The sequence below is a fragment of the Vicugna pacos genome, chromosome 33, assembly GCF_048564905.1.
Source record: "Vicugna pacos chromosome 33, VicPac4, whole genome shotgun sequence".
In the NCBI taxonomy this organism is placed as follows: Eukaryota; Metazoa; Chordata; class Mammalia; order Artiodactyla; family Camelidae; genus Vicugna; species Vicugna pacos.
In genome coordinates this window covers 11,342,266-11,367,567 of record NC_133019.1, presented here as the reverse complement: position 1 = coordinate 11,367,567, position 25,302 = coordinate 11,342,266, and the positions used below count along the sequence as shown (strand labels likewise).

General features: G+C 36.0%; 1 protein-coding gene across 4 annotated transcripts in view; it reads right to left on the bottom strand.

Annotated features, from left to right (window-relative positions):
- DDX6 (DEAD-box helicase 6) overlaps nucleotides 1–25,302 on the bottom strand; it is a 32,451-nt gene that overhangs the window by 6,149 nt on the left and 1,000 nt on the right. For 2 of the 4 annotated variants that reach the window (XM_072954138.1, XM_015242162.3), the window contains exons 2-11: nucleotides 21,940–22,409; nucleotides 19,167–19,230; nucleotides 17,999–18,103; nucleotides 9,850–9,979; nucleotides 8,786–8,932; nucleotides 7,304–7,398; nucleotides 6,223–6,345; nucleotides 5,479–5,607; nucleotides 4,268–4,384; nucleotides 2,842–2,905 (exon numbers count right to left, since the gene is read on the bottom strand). In XM_072954138.1, coding sequence (XP_072810239.1) covers nucleotides 2,842–2,905; nucleotides 4,268–4,384; nucleotides 5,479–5,607; nucleotides 6,223–6,345; nucleotides 7,304–7,398; nucleotides 8,786–8,932; nucleotides 9,850–9,979; nucleotides 17,999–18,103; nucleotides 19,167–19,230; nucleotides 21,940–22,139 — 1,174 coding nt within the window. In that variant the 5' untranslated portion in view covers nucleotides 22,140–22,409. Of the gene's footprint in view, nucleotides 1–2,841; nucleotides 2,906–4,267; nucleotides 4,385–5,478; nucleotides 5,608–6,222; nucleotides 6,346–7,303; nucleotides 7,399–8,785; nucleotides 8,933–9,849; nucleotides 9,980–17,998; nucleotides 18,104–19,166; nucleotides 19,231–21,939; nucleotides 22,410–24,877; nucleotides 25,013–25,126; nucleotides 25,206–25,302 lie in introns of those variants that run through there. The other 2 variants (XM_072954137.1, XM_006207755.4) reach the window with 2 other exon arrangements.

Genomic DNA, 25,302 nt, shown 5'->3' with positions numbered 1-25,302 from the left:
TTATATCTTTAAATTTGGTGCCATAATACTCTTTAACATAAATTTCTAATGTAACCTAAGTTTATTCAACTTCATTAACTCAAAAGTATCTGCAAATCACTGGCATTACCTTTCATGCACATTACCATAAATAACTTTCTGCTCATTAGTTACCTTTTTCACATTCTTCTAAGAAAGCTTTCAAAAATGGTCTAAGATAACAGCAAATCTAGGATGACTGATACGTTATACATTTATAAGTGAGTCTCAGGAGTATAATTTTCTTCAGTCTATTTTTGAGTATTTAATCCAAGATTAACAGAGTAAATTATTTAAGTTTGTTGTGTAACAGAATACTTTAGAAAGAAGTAATCCACTAGCAGTAATTATGCTTTGCTTAGAATTCATTCATCCCATTATGCTAAATGATTCATAACAGGTCTGAGGTGAGCTAGTATGTATGCAATGCCATCCCTTTTACCTTTTTCTAGTCCCACAATTATTATGCTAAGTTAGGCCTTGAAAAATAAGGCAGAAACAACTATGATAGGCTAGTAGCTAGGTTTCACTCTTCTGTCAGCTTCATACTTCAAACTAATCCATGATGGTCAGACAAGTATTTCTAAAATACTGCTCTGAATTTGTAACTCATTATTTTAAACTGCTTCCAGATAAAATTTAAAATTGACATTCAAGGTCCTCCTCTCTATACGCTGGTCCTAACATACTTCTCTAACCTTCCTCTCCAAGAAACTCATCAACTTACTCACTTATCCTTCCTTAAACATATCTTCTTAGCCCTCTATGGATCATTTTTATACCAGTCCCCCAAATTAAAATTCCTTCTTCTTCAAGTCTGAAACTTATCTGGCTTATAAATTAAAAATCTGTCTCTTCTCGAATCACGTCAGCCAGGCTAGTTACTTTCCTCTCCTAAGAAAATTTAGGATTATTTATTATACATACCTCACACTTGCAAATTACCTTTACTCCTTTGTAGATCCAGCCCAATGCCTGTTTTTGTAAATAAAGTTTTACTGCCACTTGGCCATGCTGATTTGTTTATATATTGCCACTAAGCTAGAATGGCGGAGTTGAGTAACAGAGACCGACCACATGGCATATAAAGTCTAAGATACTTGCTATCTGGCACTTTATAGAATAAGTTTGCAGGCGCTACCTTAGATTCTTAATGTTTATCTTTTTATCTCTGCTTATCAAATTATTCCTTGGAGAGGTGTTTTGCATGTATTTATACATTTCACAAATAAATGTTATTCAACACTTATTTAATGACATATAACACACCGTTCTGAAAAAATCAGACAGGACAAAACATTGATACTTCAAAACCTTTCTGAGGGCAACCTTGCAACTAATGCTTAAAAATAAAACCATGTAACCACAGTGGTAACTCATATCAATCTATGAGTACTTTTAAGTACAAAGAACTTTTCCTAGGAAAAAAAAGTATTTTTTATTCTCAAACAGGGAAATGGTTAATGGCAAAGGGCACCTTCTGTTTGCCTATACAGTCGATCTTGCACAACTCGGGCTAGGGCCTCACAGTTAAAAATCTGTTGTATCTTTACAGCTGGCCCTCAATCCCTGGTTCTGCATCATCAGATTCAACCACCAGCAGAAATCACGTAGTTCTGTAGCATGTTTAGCAAAAGAAATCCAAGTATAAGTGGACTCATGTAGTTCAAATCCATGTTTAAGCGTCCACCGTACATTCTGAATTTGCTTGAATTGTTACGCTAAACATTTCACTATTTCCTCTTTCCAGATTATAGATGCCCCAAGAGCAGGGAGTGTGTATATATTTAAATTGAGGTAAAATATACATAGCATAAAACTGGGGAGTAAGGTATTTTTGCAGCACCTAGCTAAGGACGTGGCAAAGGGTAAACAAGTAACTGTCAAATATCAATAAATATTGTTCAAATTAATAAACATCAACAGATATTTCTTCAGAGTTCAGTTTAAGGCATCCCTATTTTATAGCTATATTAACTGTCCTTTCAGATGTAAGGCAGAGTCAAGGTAAACCGGAAGCATGTAACGTATTTTGACAGTCCTTTTTTTGATTTTTGTGAAGTAGCAAATTTAGTATCCTGCCTAAAAGAATTTGGAGTTTATTTCTAGAGCAGCATCTTTAAAAATCCAAATTCTGAAATATCCCAAGTCTTGATCTGGGTGGTGTGGTGGTTATACAGGTGTATACACATGCAAATATTCATCAAATAACATACTAATGATTACGGTATTTATCTGTATGTATAGCTCAAAAATTGAAAAAAAAAAATCCAGGTTCTTGCCTCTATGTAAAAGCCTAGTTTAAATTATTAATCTAATACCAACACTAAGACTATTCCCAGTGCAGAGACGGGAGGCTACTGAAACCATTTGCTTTGTTTGATCTACCTCCCTAGTTTGTTTTCCTTCGTGTAGTGAAATATATCAAAATATGAACTAGTCTGTTTCTGGCAAAACCCCCAAAAGGCCAAAATAAACAACTTCCAAAACACAGTTTCTTCACATAATTCATTTTTTGTTTGCTGTATATAATTCATTCCTATATGCTACAACTATTCAGAAAACACACAATCCCCAGAACTGGTTTAAAAGGCAGAGATGAGGTATGAGTGCCAAAACAAGTCTTCTGCAGTTTCAGATACGGAACCTAATTTCAGAAGTTAACTAAGCTAATTCTCAACTTCAGAAGTTCTAGAAATGTAGGGTAGTAAGGTGAGCTGGACTATGTCACAGACTCCACTGCCTGACAGGACAGAAAAAACAAGACAGAGAAAGCAAAACTAGGAAGAAAAACAATGGGTAAAGGAAACAGAAAATACCTACCAGTGCAAACAAGATTGCGGCATAAGCCATTTCGGAAATCATGAAACACACGATTTCGATGTTCCTAGGAAGAAAACGATACATTTGATCTTGCTTAAAACTCATACAAAAGCCCCCAAATTTCCATTGTTATCTCTCCTATCCAAACAGTTCTTAATACCCTAAATTTGTTTACATAAATAAGGAGTCAATTCAATACAAATTAAAAACAAAAAGCGAAAAAAATTTACCATAAATTAGTTTCCCATGGGAATTAATAAGCAACTCATACACACCTATCCATATCTATAGGTAGCATTTATCTCAATTCTTAAAATGTATTTTTTTTTGCTGAAGTGGATTTTAAGTGACAATTTTCACCATGTTTTTGTTATGCTTACTTTTAAAATGTTTCATACAAGAGATGCTAAGTCTGGCTTGGCCAAAACATTTACTATTTTACCTTTTCAGTTACTGTATACAAAAGCTAAAAATAACTACTTTCCAATTAAAAGACAAAATGTAATACAAACACAATGACTCTAGCAAAAGCAATAAATCCAACATCTTGGTAAACTGGTCTGTATTTTCAATACAATGTTGTTCCATTCTGGAATAGTCTCTTCAACCTAACATTCCTGTGATAATTTTGATATTAGATGCCTACATGATGCTATCTGATCCATGATATTAAGCTTCTTTGAAAACCAAATGTGAGTTGATTAATTAGCTCTTAACCTTTTAAACTACAGAAACTGCTTTTTTGTCATGAAATTTCACAATGTTGTAGTTAGCACACGCACACACGCATGCGCACGCACACACACACAATGCTGTCTTATAGTTTTGACTTTATTTTCTGTTAAAGTTCTGAGATAACAGGAATTGCATCCTTTTTTTTCAACAGCAAATAGTAAAGAAAAAAAAAATGTACCCAAGGAGGTACATATGTAAATCAGAACCTTCTGCAATGATGGAAATGTTCTGTACCTGCATTTTCCAAAACTGTGGCTGCTAGTTACATGTAAGGTGAGACCTAAACTGTGGCTAGTGTGACTGAAGAACTAAATTTTAAACACCGTTTAACACGTTTAAATTGCCACATGTGGCTAGTGGTTATTGTATTAAATACTAGTGCAAATCTAAGATTACAGGGAATGGAGGGAATAAAAATCTCACATTTCTATTATGCTTGGCAATTTATAAACTATTCATTCACACACAGTCTCAATCTTCCTAACAAACATGTGAGGTAAAAATATGTACTATTATCCCCTATTTTATAGTTAGAAAACTAATTCCAGAGAGTTTAAAATGAAGGGTCTTTCACCTGCTAAGGAATATTCTTAAACTCAGGGCAGTTGGAAGAGCATTAAAACAAAATAAAATCCAAGAAATACTTAAACAAATATTTAAAAATCTGTGTAAGTTCAGGTTTTACACTCACCTGCCTCATTTTAGCATGGATATAGAAGCAAGAATAACCCAGTTGAGAAATCTTCTTGGCTAGCAATTCAACTCGCTGAGAGGAGTTACAGAAAATGATCGACTGGTTTATCTGAAGCTGAGCACACAGAGGGAAAAGACGTAAGGAAGAAAAACAAAAACCTTCATTAACTTCGCCAAATCTTGAAACTACTAATTGGCAAATGAATACTGAAAACATCATCTAAGACTTGGAATCTCATGACACGAGAGATGCAAAACTATAAAAAATTTAAGTACTATTCATTTATGTAGTTGCGGCAGATAGTAATTCTTATTCAGGAATAAGTTTTACTATAGAATAGTATTTTTCATAAGGGCCACATAATTGCTAACGAGTAAAACACTGCCAATTCTCATTATTTAAGGTAGTTACGTTCTATACAGTCACTGTAAACAATGAATTCGTAAATATAGAACCATTGCTCCTAGGGAAAATACAGGGTTACATTCCTGTGAGGAACTCAACTTTTTCATCAATGGATCAACAAGATAATCTTGTTTTGTATGTGTTACTGTTCAAAGACACCTTATTTACTCATAGCCAACAGCACTGTAACTCATGCCTTTAATGAAGCTTATCCAACATATATTTTCTCTGCAAGGCAAATCAGTTGTCTTGTACTTAGGAGCACTGGACAGCACTTCAACACTATGTCTATGGGTCACTTTAAACAGTGAAATCAACCAAAGAAAAGCTCAAAAATGTGGGAAATGTGGCATTAAATAGACTATGAAAAGACACTGATTTATAGTATGACAGCTGAAACAAGACAGCGTCACCTTGTTCGAACTCAGGCGGGAAATAAATATACGAGGTCTCTAACTGTTTATGTATGTCCGCAAATGATTTCAAGAGTACAGACTTACGTGACAAGTAAATTTTGGCAAGTAGGCGAATTTGTAACAATCTGCTTTCAATGAAACTACTATAAATTACTGAAATAATGAGGATCACCTCTAATTAAGATCAAAATATTTTGGAATCAAATTAAAGATGCCTTTGACTTGTTAATCTTACAATATCAACTTCAGTTCAACAACTGAAATGGCCTTTTAGCAAAAGCTAAGGCCTTTTTTTTAACGCTGAAAATAGTGAGAAAACTGATATAACTGTGTTTTATTTGGATTAAGTAATGGATAACATTCAGCAGCTAAAGCTAACAGGCTTACCCTGGAGAAAAGAGTGTTGAGGCAGTGTACTTTTTGGCGCTCAGTTACATATGCGTAGTACTGGGTTACTCCCTTCAAAGTTAGTTCCTCCATCAGGTTAATCTCATAGGGTTTCTGCAAATGGGAATTCTGAAAAAAAAAAAAAAAGTTTCATACTTCAATAAAAGACTTTCTTAAACTCAAACTACACCATGGTACATTACTTTTTTTTTTAATTTTTTTTTTGGTTGAGGAAGGTAATTATATCTATTTATTCATGTATTTATTTTTAGAGGAGGTACCAGGGATTGAACCCAGGAACTTATGCATGCTAAGAATGCACTCTTACCACCTGAACTATACCTTTCCCCTCCAACCTCATGCACTTCTGTCTGATAAACTCTTACTCTAAGGGATGTTGCTCTCTTTAAAATGTATAATCTGTCATGGAAGAAATAAATCACTATAAAATGGGGGATCTAACATTCAGATATATTATAGCTAAATTACTATTTTGTATTTTAAATATAGGATTATACTGAGATCAATTTATCTAGCATCAATGGCTATGTCAGCCTGACACCAAGAGCTAAGTGAACAAGTAAGAATCAAATTACTTTGATATCTTTTTTAAAAAAGCTAATTTATGCACAACAAACCTTAATTGATCAGCTGAAGAAAAACCCCAAAACTTGAAATCATAGACTAATAATAAGATGTAATTATGGATAAAGGTGTACTCATGGGCAATAGGTTTACACTCACCATGAACTTCTGTACACTAAGAGGGAAAGTAGCAGAATATAATAAAATCTGTCTGTTTTTAGGTAGCGTGAGAATAATATCCTCCATTATCTGCACAAAATCCTGTGACAGCAACTTATCTGCCTGCAGTACAAAGAGAAGATGATTTTAAAAACAATGAAATAAAGTCTAAGATCTTTGGTTAATAAGGTATCATCTAGCAAGAGCACTGAATGCTCCTGGTTGTAAACCGTTAAGTCCTCTACATCTGTATCACTGGTCCAGTGGCATCAAGACACATTGCCAGTGATACAAAAGGGAAAAAGTCTATAATATGACCTTCTGGAGGGGTTGGGGAATCCACAATTTAAAAATTAGGATGTCTACTTAACTGTAGTAACCATTTTCTAGAATACCTACCCTATACAGTTGTTGAAAAAATAAACTGTAAAGCACTTAGTGCTAGCACACAGTGACTAATAAAAATGTTATCTCTCATTACTCAAATATCAAACCTGTTCCAAATTAGACTATGATCAAATTGATCTAGTTATCTAAAATACAGACCAAATAGGGAAGTAACTTTGTTTCAAAATATCAGCACTCATGTATATAAACACTGCTAGGTCCCAAGGATACAGAGTTGATTAAGTTATTAAAAGGCACTTATAACCAGGTTAAATAATACAAGTGACAGAGACAAAACAAACAAACAAAAACTCCAACTCAATACAAAGTAGTATATGTTAAATGAGGGGTTAGGGACATTACATGCTTCTTAAGATGAATCACAGAATGGACAGAGACTTTGAATGAATTTGGCTTTGAGGTAATTCAAAACTTCTTTTTTTGAAAAATAAAAATAAACCCTGATATGGTTGCCCTAAGAAAAAGACACAAGCTGAATTATTCCTATAAACACCTATCATCTATTGCTTTTAAAAGGCAAAACATATTTTATAAGCAAATTAGTTTGAACGTAACAAGAGTCATTTGTTTATCAGAAAGTCATAAACACAAAGAACTTATGCCTTATACACTAGCAATTATAAACAAAGCACAGAGTAGTACAGAATAATATCTTCCCAAATGAAGACATTACCTCATCCAATACTATCATCTGGACATGATCAACTTTTGCTACTCCTTTCTTGATAAGATCCAGGATTCTCCCAGGGGTAGCTATCACCACATGCACTATGTAAGATTAGAAAACATACTCTTGTTAATTTCAGCTGGGACAAAAAAGATATAGTAAAGGTTTACCACATATATTTTATCAGAAACACTGTTATAGAGGTAGGAATAATACAAAGAGGCAAAGATGTGTTTTAGAACATGGATTTCCATTTCTTCAAAAAAAATTTTTTTAAATTGAGGTACAGTCAATTACAATGTACCTATCTCTGGTGTACAGCACACTATCACAGTCATGCATATATATAAATAAGGATTTCTATTTCATCTTCAGTTGGCTAGAGAATATTTGTTAGTTTCACCTATACATGAGGTAGGCTACAGCTTCTCAAATTACCTGCTCCAAGTAAGGGGCATACTTCCTTGTCTTAGGACAACCCACAAAGAAAAACAAAAGGTATGTCAAGATTCTGATAGAGTAACTTGTTTCTAATCTACATCAATGGTCTTCAGAAGATTGTTACAAGGGTAAGAAAATCATTTTAAATAACTGTGCAGCAAGAACATAGTTAAATAATTAATCTAATCAAATGACAATCACATATAAACTGACTAAAATTTATGTATAATTATATAAATGAGTTTCATTGCTGTTTTTCCCTCAATAATGTATCATGGACAATTCATGAAAATGAGTATGTCAGCTTCACTCTTTAATGGCTGTGTGGAATTCCATTCAGACTGTACCCCAATGTATTCAGCCAATCTCCTGACACTCAGGACTACAAATCACGCTACAGTAAACAACCTTGTGTTTGCCCAATTCTTTCTTTAAAAAAGACTGGGATTTCAAAATTGTAGAATAAACAAGATTACACTGTATAGCACAGGGAAATATACACAAAATGTTATGATAACTCACAGAGAAAAAAATGTGACAATGAGTGTGTATATGTCCATGAATGACTGAAAAATTGTGCTGAACACTGGAATTTGACACAACATTGTAAAATGATTATAAATCAATAAAAAATGTTAAAAAAGACCCTTAAAAATATATTTATAATTTTGAAACATGCCAAATTGCCCACCGTAGAGATTGTATCAATTTATACCCCCCTGTTGCAAGACAGTCTATTTCTCCACAAACTCACATTACTGATTTACTAATTAGCCTTGCCAATTTAATTAACCTTGCCAACCAGACTAGCACAATATCAATTTACTGCTTTTATGTACATTTAAAAAAATTAGTTAAGACAGAATATCCTTTGATACTAAAACAATTTTATTTCCTCCTGAATGAACCCAGTCATTTCCTTTTTAATTTTTCTACTGCAATGTTTGTTCCTTATTCTTAAAAACAAATTTTTAATAAGTTACTGAAAGGAAACACCTGTGTGTCAAACTGCAGCTAGCCAGCCACCTTACAGCAGTCATTTCCTACCTGTATCATCAAGCCTCATTATGTCATCCCGTAAATTGGTTCCTCCTGTGGTTGCCATCACTTTGGCCCCTCCCATGTGTTTGCTGACCTGGATGCAAATTTGACTGACCTGTAGAGCAAGTTCTCTAGTGGGAACAATCACCATTGCTGGAAAATAATAACAGAGAAAACATAAAAAAATAGCATTTTAACATACATTAAGAGTTTAAGAAGCTACAGAAATATTGCCCCTTGTAATCTAGAGACTCAGACCTATTAAAAAGTTGAATCATAACAGGCCTGATCCCGAAAAGTCAAATGAATAAATCTTCTTTTAAAAAAGCTCCATTATAGTGTTCCAGATTTTGACTTTCCTTCAGCAACAATGCCATACAATTCTTGTACTGTTCTTAGTTACAAACCTTTAAAGGACTGAGTTGGCAATTTATAGCTCAAAGTTTATTAGTTTAATATTTTAGTAAGAGATTCATTTGTCAAAATACTCAAATAAGAAACTCCTGCTGCTCAGTTCCACTTATATGAAAGTAGGTAACGGGAAGATGAGAGAAATAATTACAGCTCAAGAAAGGTTAAAATTTAAGAAAAAGCTTTAAGAGGTGAAAACTCCAACAGCTTACTCTGGGTACAGCTATGGAAATTTGCTTCTCCTACTACCTAAGCTCTTAAAATTCCCAAATCACAAGGCTTTAAAGAGAAAAAGTTCATGCTTCCACAAGGAACTCTGCAGACACACAATTGCGACAAGAAACAATTCAGTTCCATAGTTTGTAAGTAGTGACATCAGATAATTTCTCAAGATCTTAGCTTTCCTATCTATTAGACAATAGCTGTTTTGCCTATCTCATTGGAATGTTATCATAACTGTGTAATATGTATAAGAACCTTGAAAACTAGAAATACCTTTTAAAAGGTGGGAATCATTTTTATGAGACAACAAGGCCAAAAGCTATGAAAAGGGTAAATACTAATTCCAGATTATTTAAATTCTGACTGAAAAAAAGATGGTAATTTCTATATAGCTTCAAGGTTTAAATCGCCGTTTTTAGTTTAAACAAACAACTAACCTTGTATATTGTCCTTCTTCAGGTCTAGCCGTTCAAGTAAGGGAATGAGGTAGGCACCGCTCTTGCCTGTTCCATTTTTTGCTCTAGCTAAAATATCCCTACCAGATAAAGCAATGGGAATGCTCTCCTCCTAGAAGAGATAAGACACTGCAAATTACTTTTGAATAAAAACAGTACAGAAGCAAATTTTTCTCTAAAATACACAGGAAGTATACAAACCTTTTTGGTATTACTTTACAGTGTCTTACATTTTTATTTTACAAGAATAAGTTGAGACCAAGTAAATCAGCATGACCAGTCAACAATAGCAACTGACATTTACCAGAACCACTCAAAAAATACACACTAAATTGTACCCTAATGTAATAAAAACTGTATCTGTGAGTTTGTAATTTATGAGTGTGTTATATCTAAGGAAGCTGAGCATCCACAAGAAACAAAGAGGAGGAACTCGAGCTGACACATAAACAGAACTTGAATACATAAAGGAAAAAACAAAGGGTATTTCACAATTAAAAACTGGAGGAAAATCAGTATCTTGTAGTAACCTATAATGAAAAAGAATATGAAAAGGAATATATGTGTGTATATGTATGACTAAAACATGCTGTACATCAGAAATTCACACAATATTGTAAACTGACTACCAATAAAAACAAAATTGGTGGGAAAAAAACAGCACAAACAATATACAAAGGAAAGACTATAAATGCTATTTGGGGACTAGTAAGCCAATTCGACCACAATGAAAAAATTGTAGCTTGGACACCATCCCTACAAAAAAACAGGGACAGGCTGAAAAAGTTTAACCTCAAGTCCTATTTGATATTTACTGTGTTACATAATGTACAATGTCTGTCTCATAGCCAACTTCTTTCCTGAGATGTGCTCAACTGGAGGCTCAAATCTGCTCCAGTTATCTCAATCCATGGTCACATCACTGAGACTGACCTCTCATTTTCATATCTGGCTTACTTTGCCATGCATTTTGCAGAAGATAGTATTTATTAGGACCAATTTCCCAGACAAGAGCAAAGGATCCTCAACAATTACTAAAAATTAAAGACATATACACAGAGAAAAATGCAAAACAGGTACAAACAGGAAACAGAACATTTCTATTTTTTTTTTACATTTTATTGATTCATAATCATTTTACAGTGTTGTGTCAAAGAACATTTCTATTTCTAAAACTAAAAATTTTAATTTCTAAAACTAGAGAATTAGGAAAATAAATTAGGAAAATATTCTTAATCACTACAGTAATTAGTTCTTTCTATGCTTGAGTTAATGACTCAAAGAAATATCTCTAGCACTTTAATACTGTTAATGGAGAAATATCTAAGTCATAAGCATCATGACTTTCATTTCCCACCATGATACTCATTCTAGAATCCCAATCAAAAGGGTCAGATGGTCCATACGGTCTGAATAACATAGCTGCTGTAACAACTGTGAAAATGGTCCAGTGATAATACTGTTATCTTGTTCCTATAGCCAGCATTAAACAGTCTGCTTATTATGGTAAAGTAGGTCAAGGAAGAAAACCTTGGGTTTTGGTTCTTTGGTCTTAATCTCTTCCCTCCTTCTTTGAGCCAACTCTATTGTTGTTCTGAAGGGCCCATTACCTCTATGGGGGTTCATTCTCTTCTATGGTTTTTAAATAGACCTGCACACTACTCAGTTCTGGAGCAGAAAAAAATCCTGGGTCTTCCAATGACTTCCTGAGCCAGGTCCTTTAAAAGAATAAAACTTCTGAATGAAGTGAGACAGGGCAGAATTAGATTGGGGGTATCCCATTTACTATTGGGTTTACCCTTTTGATTTAAATTTGAGGCCACCAACTTCTATTCCTGTGCTCTCTTTGATAGGACTTAACGCTCTACAGAAAATGTTTAAGGATAGGGCTTTAATAAAGTAATTAAGCAAGCCAGTCTGTAAGTTAAGATGCACTGACAGTTAATGCACAATGTTAAGCAGAATAAAACAGAGTTTTAGGTACTCCAAAGAGTATTTCTATACAGCTGTGCCTTTAGAATGGCATAGTTGTGCTACTGGGCACAGCATTCAAATCTAGAACTAAAGCCACAAATGGCTGTACCAAAGAAAGATTTGTGAGAGCAATCTATAATATATTTGGTTCCAACCTATCAGTGTAACTTCTTTTGAGAGGATATAATTTTAAATGCCTCATTTCCCATTAATCTTATAGCCAAAGTACAACTAAGTTCCATCTCCTAAAGATTCAAATGCAGATGACACTCATCTGATCAGGAAGGCTTTTATATTGGGAAAAAAGAAATACCTGGATAAAATTAAAACTAAGTACTATGAAAGATAATAGACACATTTTAGGAAAAAAAGAAAAAGTAACAACAGGAAAACAATTAAGGAGAGAAGGGACAAAAACAGGATAAACTGTAGGAGACCAGTCATTAAGTTGAATTTTACTAGAGAATTTCTAAATTTCTTTTTGGCTCTAAAATCCCAGAGAAATTAGGTCCTAAAACCCTAGAAATTAGGTTCTAAAAACTATATTTATAGTTTGTTACACATAATGATCCTAAGAAACACATCTTGTGTTTTCATGGATTCTCAAGCAAAAAATAATGTAGAAAAAGGCAATGTGACTGATAGTCTCAGGTATCTAAAATAATACTTTATATTCATACTGTGCTTGCTATTTCAAAATATTTGTTTATACAGGTATATCTTGGAGACACTGCAGATTCGGTTCTCAATCACCACAATCAAGTTAAGTCACATAAATTCTGTGGTTTCCCAGTGCATATAAAAGTAGTGTTTACACTATACTGTAGTCTTTTAAGTGTGCAGTAGCATTGTATAAAAAACAATGTACTCGGGGGGTAGTAAGAGATAGACTGGGATTTCAAAATTGTAGAACAGATAAACAAGATTATACTGTATAGCACAGGGAAATATATAGATCTTATGGTAGCTCACAGAGAAAAAAATGTGACAATGAATATATGTATGTTCATGTATAACTGAAAAATTGTGCTCTACACTGGAATTTGACACAACACTGTAAAATGATTATAGATCAATAAAAAATGTTAAAAAAAAAAACCACAATGTACATACCCTAATCAAAAAAATACTAACCTAAATACTAATCATCTGACAACACAGGGTTGCCACAAATCTTCAATTTGTTAAACAAACAGAATCTGCAAAATGCAATAAAGCAAAGTGCAGTACAACTAAATAGGGCCCATTCATTACATTTGGTCCTCACAATAAAAACTCTGTGAGGAAGATCATTTCTTCTTTACAGAAAAAGCTAGATGGCAGACTGGCTAAGTGACTGGCGAGTTAATTATCTATATGCTATATATACCAATACTGAGAGTGTAAGTTAACAGTGAATTTTAAATCTTAATACAAAGATGTGCAATAGGAGCCAGCAAAGGTCCAATAGGAACTAAGTCTACTGGGGTGGCGGTTTAGCTGTGGTAGTGTGGCTTAGCATGTGCAAGGTCCTGGGTTCAAACCCCGTTACCTCCATTTAAAAAAATGAAATAAAACTCTACAAATTATTAAAACAAACAAACCCCAAACAACTAAGTGCTAAATGAACCAATCTTTTCTGATAAAATTACTATATGGAATAAAACCCATCACATTTACTGAGCATTATTACCTAAGCATAATAGCATGAATTACTTCACTTAATCTTTACAACCTTATGGTATATACTACCATATCAATTTTATAGGTCAAAGAACTGAGACTTAGATTCATCTCAAATAATCAACTTAGAAAGGAGTGGACTTGGGATTCAACCAGAGCAGTCTGACCACAAAGCCAGTGCTCTTCAACAGTTCTCTAGACCAAGTTCACCTACAAGTTCACTTACTGGGAGAAGGAAGAGACCCCAGGACAGGACTTTGAAGGCCAGCAGGGCTTAGCTGGAGGAGCCCCCCACGGGACTGGGGGAAACAGATTTCATTCTCTTTGGAAGCATACACAGAATCTCCCATGTGCCAGGTTCAAGGGCAGAGGCAGGGATTTCACAGGAACCTGGGCCAGGCTTGCCTGCTGGTTTTGGAAGATCTCCTGGGGATGCAGCGGACGGCTGCAGCTCACCCAGGGGATATAAAAGCTGGTGGCGGACATTCCAGGAGTGTTCGTCTACCTGAGCTTTCCTGGAGGCTGACATCTTCAGTGGATCATTAACACCAAGACCTAGCCCCACCAAACAGCCAAGTAAGGAAGCCTCAGGCCAAACAACATACAGGGTGGGAACACAGCTCCACCCATTAGCAGACTTTTTAAGTCACAAACGTCTCTCCTACCTATCAGAGGTCCAGGACCAAGCTTCACCCAGCAGTGGGCAGGCCCTGACTCTTACTGCCAGGAAACCTGTATAAGCTTCTAGCCCAGCCTCATATACCAGAGGCAGATACCAGAAATAAAACAGCAATCCTAAGCCTGTGGAAGGAATCCACAAACACTGGCTAGACTCTACACTGGGACTGGCTGGACCCTGGCCCTCGGGTGACAAGAGGAGTATACTGCTAGGACACATAACACGCCTCCCACAGAGGGCCACCTCTCCAAGGTCGAGAAACATAACTAACCTACCTAAAAATAAAAACAGCAAGACAGTATGAGGCGGCAGAGGAGTATCTCCCAAACCAACGCACAAGGTAAAATCCCAGAAGAAATAAGTAATGAGGAGATAGGCAATTTATCTAAGAAAGAGTTTAAAGTAATGACGGGGAAGATGTTCAGAGAACTCAAGAGGAGTACAGATGTACAGTTTGAAGTTTTTAGCAAAGAGATGGAAAATATAAAGAATACCCAAACGAAGCTGAAGAATAAAAATCACTGAAATGAATAACACACTAGAAGGAACCAAAAATAGACTAAATGAGGCAGAAGAATGGATCAATGAGCTAGAAGACAGATTAGTGGTAATCACCACTGCAGAACAGAAAAAAAGAAAAAGCAATGAAAAGAAATGAGGACAGTTTAAGAGAACTCTGGGGCAACATGAAGCTCACTAATACTCGCATTATAGGGGTCCCTAAAAGAGAACAGAGATAGAGAAAAATTTTGGAGAGAAAATAACCAAAAACTTCTCCAACTTGGAAAGGGGAACAGTCACCTAAGTCCAGGAAGTGCAGAGAGCTCCACACAGGATTAACCCAAAGAGGAACACACCAAGGCACACAGTAATCAAATTTTGACACAAATTAAGGGTAAGGAGAAAATACTAGTAAGAGAAAAGCAATAAGTAACATACAAGGGAACTCCCATAAGGTTATCAGCTGATTTTTCAGCAGAAACTCTACAGGCCAGAAGGGAGTGGCACGATATATTTAAAGCGATGAAAAGGAAAAACTTACAGCCAAGAATACTCTATCTAGCAAGGCTCTCATTCAGATTTGATAAAGAAATCAAAAGCTTCACAGATAAACAAAAGCTAAAAGAATTCAGCACCACCAAAACAGTTTCACAACAAATGTTTAAGTAACTTCTGTAGTCATGAAACCATAAGAAAAGAGAACAAAAAGAAGACAGAGCAAAAAAAGACCTACAAAAGATTGCTTTGGCAGTTCAGGGTCTTTCACGGTTCCATAAAATTTTGGAATTGCTTGTTCTAGTTCTGTGTAGAATGTCTTGAGTATTTTGACAGAGGTTTCATTGGATCTGTAGACTGCTTTGGGTAGTACGGCCAATCTGATAATGTCGACTCTTTCCAATCCAACACCACAAAATATCTTTCCATTTCTTTGTATCACCTTCAATTACCTTCATCAACGTTTTACAGTTTTCAGAGCATAGGTAACCTCCTTGGTTAAGTTCATTTCTAGGTATTTTGTTGTTTTTGATGCAATGGATATGTTTATACCAGTTATAAAATTCTGGTTTTTGAAGTGGGAAAAAAAGGTGAATGAATGGCCACAAATGGCAAAATATCCTTCTTTCTTATGGGTGAGTTGTGTTCCATTACATATATCTGCTGCATCTTCTTTATCCATTCATCTGTTGATGTGCACTTAGGATGCTTCTGTATCTTGGTAATTATAAATAACTTTGCTGTTAATAGCAGGGTGTATGTATCTTTTTGAATTAATTCTTATTTTGTGGTTGGCTTTATTCTAAATAACTATGTAATTTTAAAAAGCTAAAGCTCTAGAATGTTCTTAGAAACAATAAACAGTACATATACGTAAATTTAAAAAACTATGTACAGTATATTGTGTACATGAATTTACATGCAACATATTGTATATGTGCAGTCAAACTATAACAATTCTACCTAATAAAATTGAAGAATGAAAAATAAATAAATAAATAAATAAATAAATAAATAAATAAATAAATACTGGGGGGAACAAACGGCTCAATGATGTCACAAATTTGTCCTGAGCACACAGGTTGGATTCAACAGATTCAGCTTACGTAAAGAAAACAGACACATTCTAATACTACTCCCCACTAATTAGAATCAGGGTTCCTTGGGGAAATGGCTGATTCTAAGGCTTGGGTAGGTCTACAGATAAGGTTAGCATCTCGAGATATCAAAAAGGAAGTGCTCAAGAAAAATGAAGGAGGGAAGAAAAGGTGAAGAGGTGGAGCACACAGGATTTTTAGGTCAGTGAAACTACTCTGTATGACATAATGGTGGATACATGTCATTATTCATTTGTTCAAATGCACAGAATGTAGTACATTATCTAGAATGAACTCTAATGTAAACTATGGACTTCGGGTAATAATATGTCAACAAAGGTTCATCAGTTTTAACAAATACTGCTCTTGGAGGGAATGCTGATAATGGGTTATGCTATGCATGAGTGTGGGCAAGATTTATGAAAAATCTCTATCTTTTGCTCAACTGCTATGAACTTAAAACTGCTTTATAAAACAGTCTATCAGAGGAAAAAAAATGAAAGAGGGACATTACAAAAACAAAGGAACCAGCTTGAAGGAGCTCACGCTGGCCAAATACAGGACAATTTGAGCACAAAAATACCATCTGGGGAAAAAAAAAGGAATTCATGAGTCCATACTGATAATATATAGATACTTAAGGAAGAGCTAAGAGAAGGCTCTTCTTTATGGGACCAAATGTGGAAGAAGTGTTAAAGAGCTGGGAACTCATCACAATCCATCAGAGTAGATTACATCATGCAGGACAGAATGCTAACACTAGGGTGAAATTTTGATAAAGTAGGGTATCTGCATTGCCTTAAAGTGCTCCCCACAGACTGATTAGTTTCAAAGTGGGGGGGAGGGGCAGTAACTATATAGTAAAAAAATTAAGATACCACTTCAATAGGGTAATAAAAATTAAAATTACCAATAAGGAATAGATGGACACTTATACCTCCAAACGTGACTTACGCAATATTCTGGCTAAGAATGTGTAACTTGAATCATATGGAAACATAAGACAAATTCAAAATGAGGAATGTTCCATTGGAAAAAATAAAAGGAAGGGGGCTGTATTTTTAATATGTCAATATCATAACAGACAAAAATACTCTAGAATAGATAAACAAGATTACACTGTATAGCACAGGGAAATATACACAAAATGTTATAATAAATCACAGAGAAAAAAATGTGACAATGAGTGTGTATATGTCCATGAATGACTGAAAAATTGTGCTGAACACTGGAATTTGACACAACATTGTAAAATGATTATAAATCAATAAAAAATGTTAAAAAAAAAAGGCAAAAATAGACTAGGGAAATGCTCACTGAAGAGATGTAACAACTATATGCAATACCTGATCCTAGAATGGGTTCTGTACAGAAGAGAAAAAAAAACGTTTTACGACAAAATTTGGGGACCAACTAAAAATTAGTATACAAATGACAGATGAGATAGAAATATTGCATTAAAGTTAAACTGACTGAACACAACTGTACTATGGTTATACAAGAGAATATCCCTATTCTTAGGAAATACACACTGAAATACTTAGAGATAAAGGGCCATGATTTTGTAACTTACCCTTTAAAGGTTCAGAAAAAATGTATGTGTGCATGGGTAAATGTGTCTAAATACACACGAGCAATGCTGTTTCACTAAATCATCTCTGCAGGTCAAAAAGTATGTAATGCTTAACTCAGAACATTATATATGATAAAAAGGAAAACATACTTGAATAGGAGATGGCTTTTCCCAGCCCATTTCAAAAATTCCCATCAGCAACTCCCGTTTCAAACAGTAATCTTCAAACTCATTTCCTTTTGTGGAGGTCACATCCTAGTCAATCAAACAACCAACAACATCAAAAGAATGAAGTATAACTGTATTCCTTTGGTTGTTAACATGCTTAAGAAAGTGTTTAAGAAGACTAAATCTTTACCCTGTTTAATATAAATACATGTAGATTAGTTCTGTCTCCAGCTATATTTCAACTATTCCTGAACAGTAACCATTCTCTCTTTAACACACATAAGCCATTTAAAAACTATGTTTTGGGGAAAGACCAGCCACCCTGCGGTCATTTTCCTCTAAGGACTGATGAAATACTGTTATTTCTAGGGGGGAGGGTATAGCTGAAAGTGGCTGAGCGCATGCTTAGCATTCATGAGGTCCTGGGGTCAATCCCCAGTACCTCCTCTAAAAAAGTAGATAAATAAACTTAAGTACTTCCTTCCTCCCCAAAGCAAAACAAATAAATAAATCTAATTTAAAAAGTTATTTTTATAGTAAGTATCATGCTATGAATTGCAAATCAGAAAATGTGGAATCGAACACGCTCCACCGCTCATTGCCTATAAACATCCCAGTCTAAACCAGGGTTTCTCAAGCCCAACACTACTGACATTTGGGCCAGAAAATTCTTTGCTGTAAGGGGCTGTCCTGGAGCACCCCCTCAGCTGTGATAACCAAAAATGTCTCCAGTTATTGCTAAATGCTCCCTAGGAGATAAAAATCACCTTTGGTTAAGAATAATGGGCTAAGAGAATTAACCCCTGAAATTCAGTTTTCTCATCTACAAAATGGGGATAATACTTAGCCTGAATTTTATTGTGCTACTAGGAGCAAAAGAGAATTTTGAGAAAATACCTTGAAAACCATAAAAGCATTCTACAAACATGATGATATACATATGGATAAACACAATATTTAATATAAGATACATATTATTATTAATTCCTCCAAATAGTGAAAAATTTTGGCAATTCATTATATATGAACTATACAATTTCAACCACTTAAACTTACTTAAGAGTAAACACATATTGCCTATTATTAAGTAACCACTTCACTTTCTGAGTTCCCACATCACTTTTCCACTTGAACTTTACAACCAACTTACCGAAGTTTTGATTCTTAGATCCTTTGGAGGGAGTTTTAAAGTCTTTTTCCAGTCATCACCAGGTCTAGACAGAATACAGTAAAACGGAATTATCAGAATTCACAGCAACACTATTCTAAAATAACAAAGATAATTCATCTAAATTACAATTTCTAAAAAAAGCACATTAAGTTTAATATATTGCCATTCACTTAACATAACTAACAGACAAACTACTTTAGAAAAACTGCTCTTCTTACAAAGAACAACAATCTGGGGAGAATTTTTAAAAATCAAGACTAGAAGGGAATAAGGTATCCATTCTCTTAAGAGAAGCAGTGTTGTACACAGTGCAACTGTTATCTAAACTGGTAACCCATCTGTTTTGTTTGACCTATATACTGTGTTTTAATTTAAATTAGTTGCCAACACTGGAAAAATTAGATTTGATTTAAAAGTCCAGATTCTGGCTTCTTGAAAAACTGGAAGCTTTAGCAACACTGGTTCCAAATTTCTGCATGACAACAATTTGACAGAGCTTAATAACTGAGTTTAAAATCAAGCAGCTGGTGCCTGTAAGTAGGGCAAATACCCTCTCATTTGGCAGTCCTCTATAGCATCCGAGTTTGTAACTTCTGGTGCCTAGTTAAAACCAAGGAGTCTATATAAAGTTTCCAACTTGGAGATCAAGGCCTGACTCTTCTAGTTCTGTGACCCTGCACCATTTTTTTTCTAAACCTCCATTAAATCAATTTATATAAAGCACTCAGCGCAGTGCCTAGCAAAATAGTAACTATTAGCTGTTAACAAACATCTCTCAATCTTTTTTACTGGGGATGCTTAAAACCATGAAAAAGAATAAAGAAAACATAGTAAGAATTTTTCTTTTTGGTCAGGTAAAAACATCAAATAATGTTAATACCCAAAGCATCTAACAAAAAAGATCGAAAAAGTAGACAATGCTTTGAAAAACCGTAGTCTTTAACTTTTCACTTACAGTAACTCTTATGTAATTAGAGCTCCCTCTCAATCTCAATAGTCCTGATTTACAAAGACAAGTATGTATTTTATTTACTTAAAGCAAGGTCCCACATAACCCAAGATACTCCAACAACATGCTATCAATCCAAGAGCACTAAAGCCTTTCACCCTAGCCTATACTACACCAAAGTTTCTAAGGAAAAATGTCAGTTGAACATCCTAGGAGGCCAGCTTGCCACATTACCAAATTCCATAGTGGATAAAAATGCAGAAGATACAACGCAAAATATGCCCACAGAAAACAATCTTAGGAGGTTAAAAAAAAAAACTTTTAATGAGAAAATAAGTGACAGAGACAGGCTTTTGTAAGAGCTCTGACACAGATGATGGGATCTATAAGTCTTTATAAAAGAGATGACACAAACTGAGATTTAAAGATTCACAGAACTGAAATCATTAATCCCAGGAAAAGAAAGAAAAAAGAAAAGAAAAAAAGGAAGCAAAACCCACTATTATCTCAAATCAGAATTTAAGTAGAAAATATCCTCAAAATGAAATGACACGGCTTTGTTTTTATCAAGGATTAAAAATAGCCTAAATGTTGCTAGCTTATTCAGTTTGTCAAGACAAACTGCAATTTAGAAAATGGTCTTGATTCCTATATTAAAGCACTCATCTTAAAACTAGAATATGCATTAATACAAATTCTCCCAGTAACCAAACCATTTTTGTTGGAAATTAATTCTTATAGGTCAATAGTGAACCACATAGCAGTAACCATCTATAGGACATTCTAGCAGCTAATAAAGGCTATTTTTCTTTAGTAAGTGCTTTTTTAATAAAAATTTTTTTAACTGAAGTATAGTTGGTTTACTATGTTGTGTTAATTTCTGTACAGTATAGTGACTGTTAACAAGTAAGTGCTTCTTAAGCATGGAAAATATCTAGGCTGGAATAAAACACAAACTTTAGTTCCTTGAGAGAGTTTTTTCATCTTATGAAGATTTCTATAGATTAAATCAAACTTACATGGCTAGATTCTTAACAACAAAGCCAAATCTCAAATGGCTCAAGATTCTTTAATGTTAATTTTCTATTAATCGGTTCTTTAGAGTGATAGCTACCATTCAAATACTTGAAAGTGTACACTTAAAGATGTCAGCCTATAAACTTTCAAACCTAAAAGAAAAATGATTCTGTAGTAAGACTGAGGCTCCTAAGTTTTTAAGAGTTTCATAGGGGCTTGGGACTACTCAAGAGATTTGTTTCCAGAGTTCAAATTCCTAAGTTCCCTATGATATAAACTGCTTGTTATTTTGTGTATGTAAAAGGAGGAGAAAGCTTATTTAAAAAAAAAAAAAAAGGACAGAAAAGCAAAGTTCTATAAACCTAAAAAAAGTTATAGATACATTCTTTGAGTGAGTATCAGAAGGCTCGGCAAGTCTTTAAATTTAACCCTGAAACTGGCTTTAACTGCCATTCAAACTAAGATACAGTTTTAACACTAGGGAAAAGCCACACTAGCAAGAACAGGATGAATCTGAGCTAAATGTGAACGTCAGAAATGTTTCCAAAAATAAGTGTATACAAAATTAATATATATCATCCGTGCCTATGTTACTTAATAAACCTAAGTTAATTATGACAAATACATTGTTCTAATCCAAGCACCTAACAGCCATAAACAAAACTGTCTGCCCTCTGTTTGCAATCAAAATGGTTAAACAAAGTATACACAAAGTAGTCAACAACAAAGTAACAAAGTAAATCTCCTTGGTCCCCTAAGTGGTTTATTATTTATTCTAACACTTACTTAATAGTGGTGGTCATACTCTGTGCTTGCTGCTGAGTGCCATTATTGATTGTGTTGGTGTTTTTCAGCTGGTTCATCTGTTGCTGTGTCTGTGTGCCCCCTCCTCCGGGGCCACCACTGGGCTTCACAGGGCCCCTCAGCTGACCATTTTGACTGGACAGACCCATTATAACAGGGTTCTCTGTTCTGGCCGTGCTCATGCTGTATTAATTGTAAAGACGTCTCTTTCAAACTTCAAAACTTTTGAAAGTCAGTAGAGAAACTGTAATAACAGTTTATTAGGCTCTCCGAAACGAAGAGATAAATATAAGTCTTGCTCAATATATGAGTCCTTTATTGCAATGCAGGCAAGCACCTGTAAGTCTCTGAACGGTAAGCAGCAGTAACTTGCTCTCATGCACCGAAACAACTCTTTTTTAAAAAGCCCTCTAACAAGGTTGAGTTATATATCTGAATTTGCTCACTTCAATCTGAAACAAAGAAAAAAGTTAATTAGCAAACAGTACAGTTAGAATAAAAAATTTTTGTTTCCCTTTTAAGAATTCCTTTAGAAGCATTCTCGTAAGTTTAGGAATTAAGAATATAGCTAAACTTAGGCCAAATCACTCACTAGGCTAAGAAAGACAAAAAGATGAACTACCTCAAAAAACAAACCTGCACTGAGACCAATCTCAAACAATTTACACTGTCTGTTCAAAGAAACCCAGAGAAGATCAGGTAGGAAGATACTGTGATTAAATTAGCATTAGTTGTCAAATGGCAATCTCTTCCCTTCAGTTTCATCCCTGATGAATTCTCTAAGTCCCCACCACCTCCAAAAGTCAATGATTCATTATACTCAACTGCACTACAACTCAATGAATTATCACACAATTAATGTAAATCTACATATGAACAAAGCAAGACAATTCATTATTTTCCATTTCTGAAAGCAGCTGAGAATCCTTGAAGAGTTGACCTTTGACTTTATTTCAGACAAAAATTCTGTATCCTTAAGAATTTCAACTACAGAACTTAAACTGTATAAAGAAAAATGCATTTTCTTTTTTCCCTTTAAATTTTTGGCCTTTAAAATAAGTCAAGCAAGGGCTATAGACGTCTACATGTCACAGTCTTTTGCTTATAAAATAGCCAGGAAAATCTTTAGCTACCTTAATTAAATCTGAACACTAAAAAAACTGCTACGTTTTTCAATAACACTTTTCAAAATACCCCAGCTTGGAATAGGTATTTTTTTTTAAGTTACAAAAATGCAAAAAGGAAACTGCCTGTGTTAAAAATAATCTGTGAAAGGCTGGAGACACTAGTAATTTTAATCAAACTTTTCAGGGAACCCAGAGTACTAATTAATAGTTATTTTTAAAATTTAAAAAATTATTCCCCAAATAATTTTAAAATGTATTAAATAAAAACTTAATTTAAAGGCCAGAAAATAAAGGCCTACTCTGTTCGGTTTGTTAACTCCTTTACATTTCTTACCAAAAACACACTTAGTATTATTTCCGCCAAACATCAAGGCTTCTTGCTCAAAAAACAAAAATTTTTAAAAATATACTTTGATTATGCCTTTTTTTAAACTGAAAATAAAGTTGCTCACAAGCAAATCCTGATTATCACATACACAAAGCTGTACATTTCGAAGTCTCCCAGAAGCTGAGTGACCTCTGAAAGCAAAGGGTGTTTAACAGCCACCTAATTTCAAAGTGGTTTCCTGTATTGACAGGTTTATATTATGATCAGCAGTATCACCTACTTCACACCAGAATACTGACTTACTTGTTTGCAAAGCGCTAAGAGGATGAAGAGGGCAACCTCTAAAGATTAATGATATCATTACTGTCCATAATGCACATAAGGTCTTGTATCTTCCTAGATCCAAAATGTGACTGTGATAACAGCTCCCCTCTTAATTAAGCTGAAACCCGCAGTGCAGCTTTATGTCTCAGGAAAGGAAATATTCTTCCTACACCTTTCCAATTTAGATTTGTAAGTTATACTTCTACATTTAAAAAATACGAACAAAACACAGACTAGCTGGGAGGAGCTTCTAGCCGCGTTAATTACAGCACTTCCCAGATTGTAGTTAGCAATTGACAGTTTCACACCCAAAACAGTTTCGTCATCTCCAAAAAGACCTTTTGTTTGCAAATGCAGCGCAGTATCTCTAAGCCTCGTCTACAAGTTGGAGTGACTGTTCTATTTTGAAGGGACAAGGAGACTGGGGAAGAGAAAGGGGAGTGAGCGATAAAGGAAAGAAACAAGCCAATAATTTCAGCCCCGGAATTGTCGGGCAGTCATTTCTTGTTACCTCACCCTCCTACACACACACACACAACCCCCCCGCTCCCCCCACTTCAAGTCAGCTCCCTGGACCCATAAACACAAAACGGTTGGGGCCCTGCAGTCGTATCTGCGCAACAAGAGCAGGGAACCAGCTCCGCGGTAAGGAAACAATAGGGAGTCCCCCCAAAGGCCCGAAAGTGAAACCCTAAGTCAAAAGTCTTTCCTCCAAGACTTGGGGGCTCCGTAATCACCTCCTTGTTATTGACCTGCAAGGCCTTATTCCGATCAAGCAGCCGGTTCTTTTACGAACCAAGCCCTCCGATACTACATATCCCTGCCGCCCCCTATAGGGCCGCCTCGTACCCCATAACCTCCACCATCCCCGTAAGTCCTTGCGGTCCCCTACGGTCCCACCTTCCCTCGTCTTCTACCAAACTCCTCCGAGGACTTCGCCCGCTCCTCCTCGGGACCCCGCCGCGCACGACACGGCTCTAGCCTGCTCCTCCCGGGCGTCCCCACCCCACACAGCTGCCGCCCGCCTTCCTCCTCAGGGCCCGGCCAGGCCTCAGGCCTCCGCCTCAGAGCGCCCCCAACGCCGGCCAGGGGGCTTCACGAAGCCCCGGCAGCACCGCCGACATCCACCCCATCAACTCACCCCACTCCCAGCGGCTCGGGCCCGAGTCCTACCACCGAGGCCACTCTTGCTCAGCACCCTCGGTCCTTTATTGTTGACTCGAAGCTCCCAAAATGGCGGCGGCTCCTTCCTCCTCGGAAACCTCCGCCCGCCCCCACCCCGGGCCCTCGCTTCGGCCGCCTCCCGCCCCCGCCCCGCCCCCGCCCCGCTCCGGGGGCTGCTGGACCCGCCAGCCCACGCCCGGCCTCTCCCCGGGCCGCCCAGCCCTACCTCCGCCGCTGCCCGCTCTCATGGCGCCGCCGAAGCCGCCGCCCGGGCTGAGGTAACTCGGCTCCCCCGCCCCCTCCCTCGTCCGCTGCCCCCCTCCCCCCTCGCGCTCCCCGCATGGCGGCCGCCGCCGCGGCTCCTCCTCCGCGCAAGATGGCGAGAGCGCAGCCGCCGCAGCT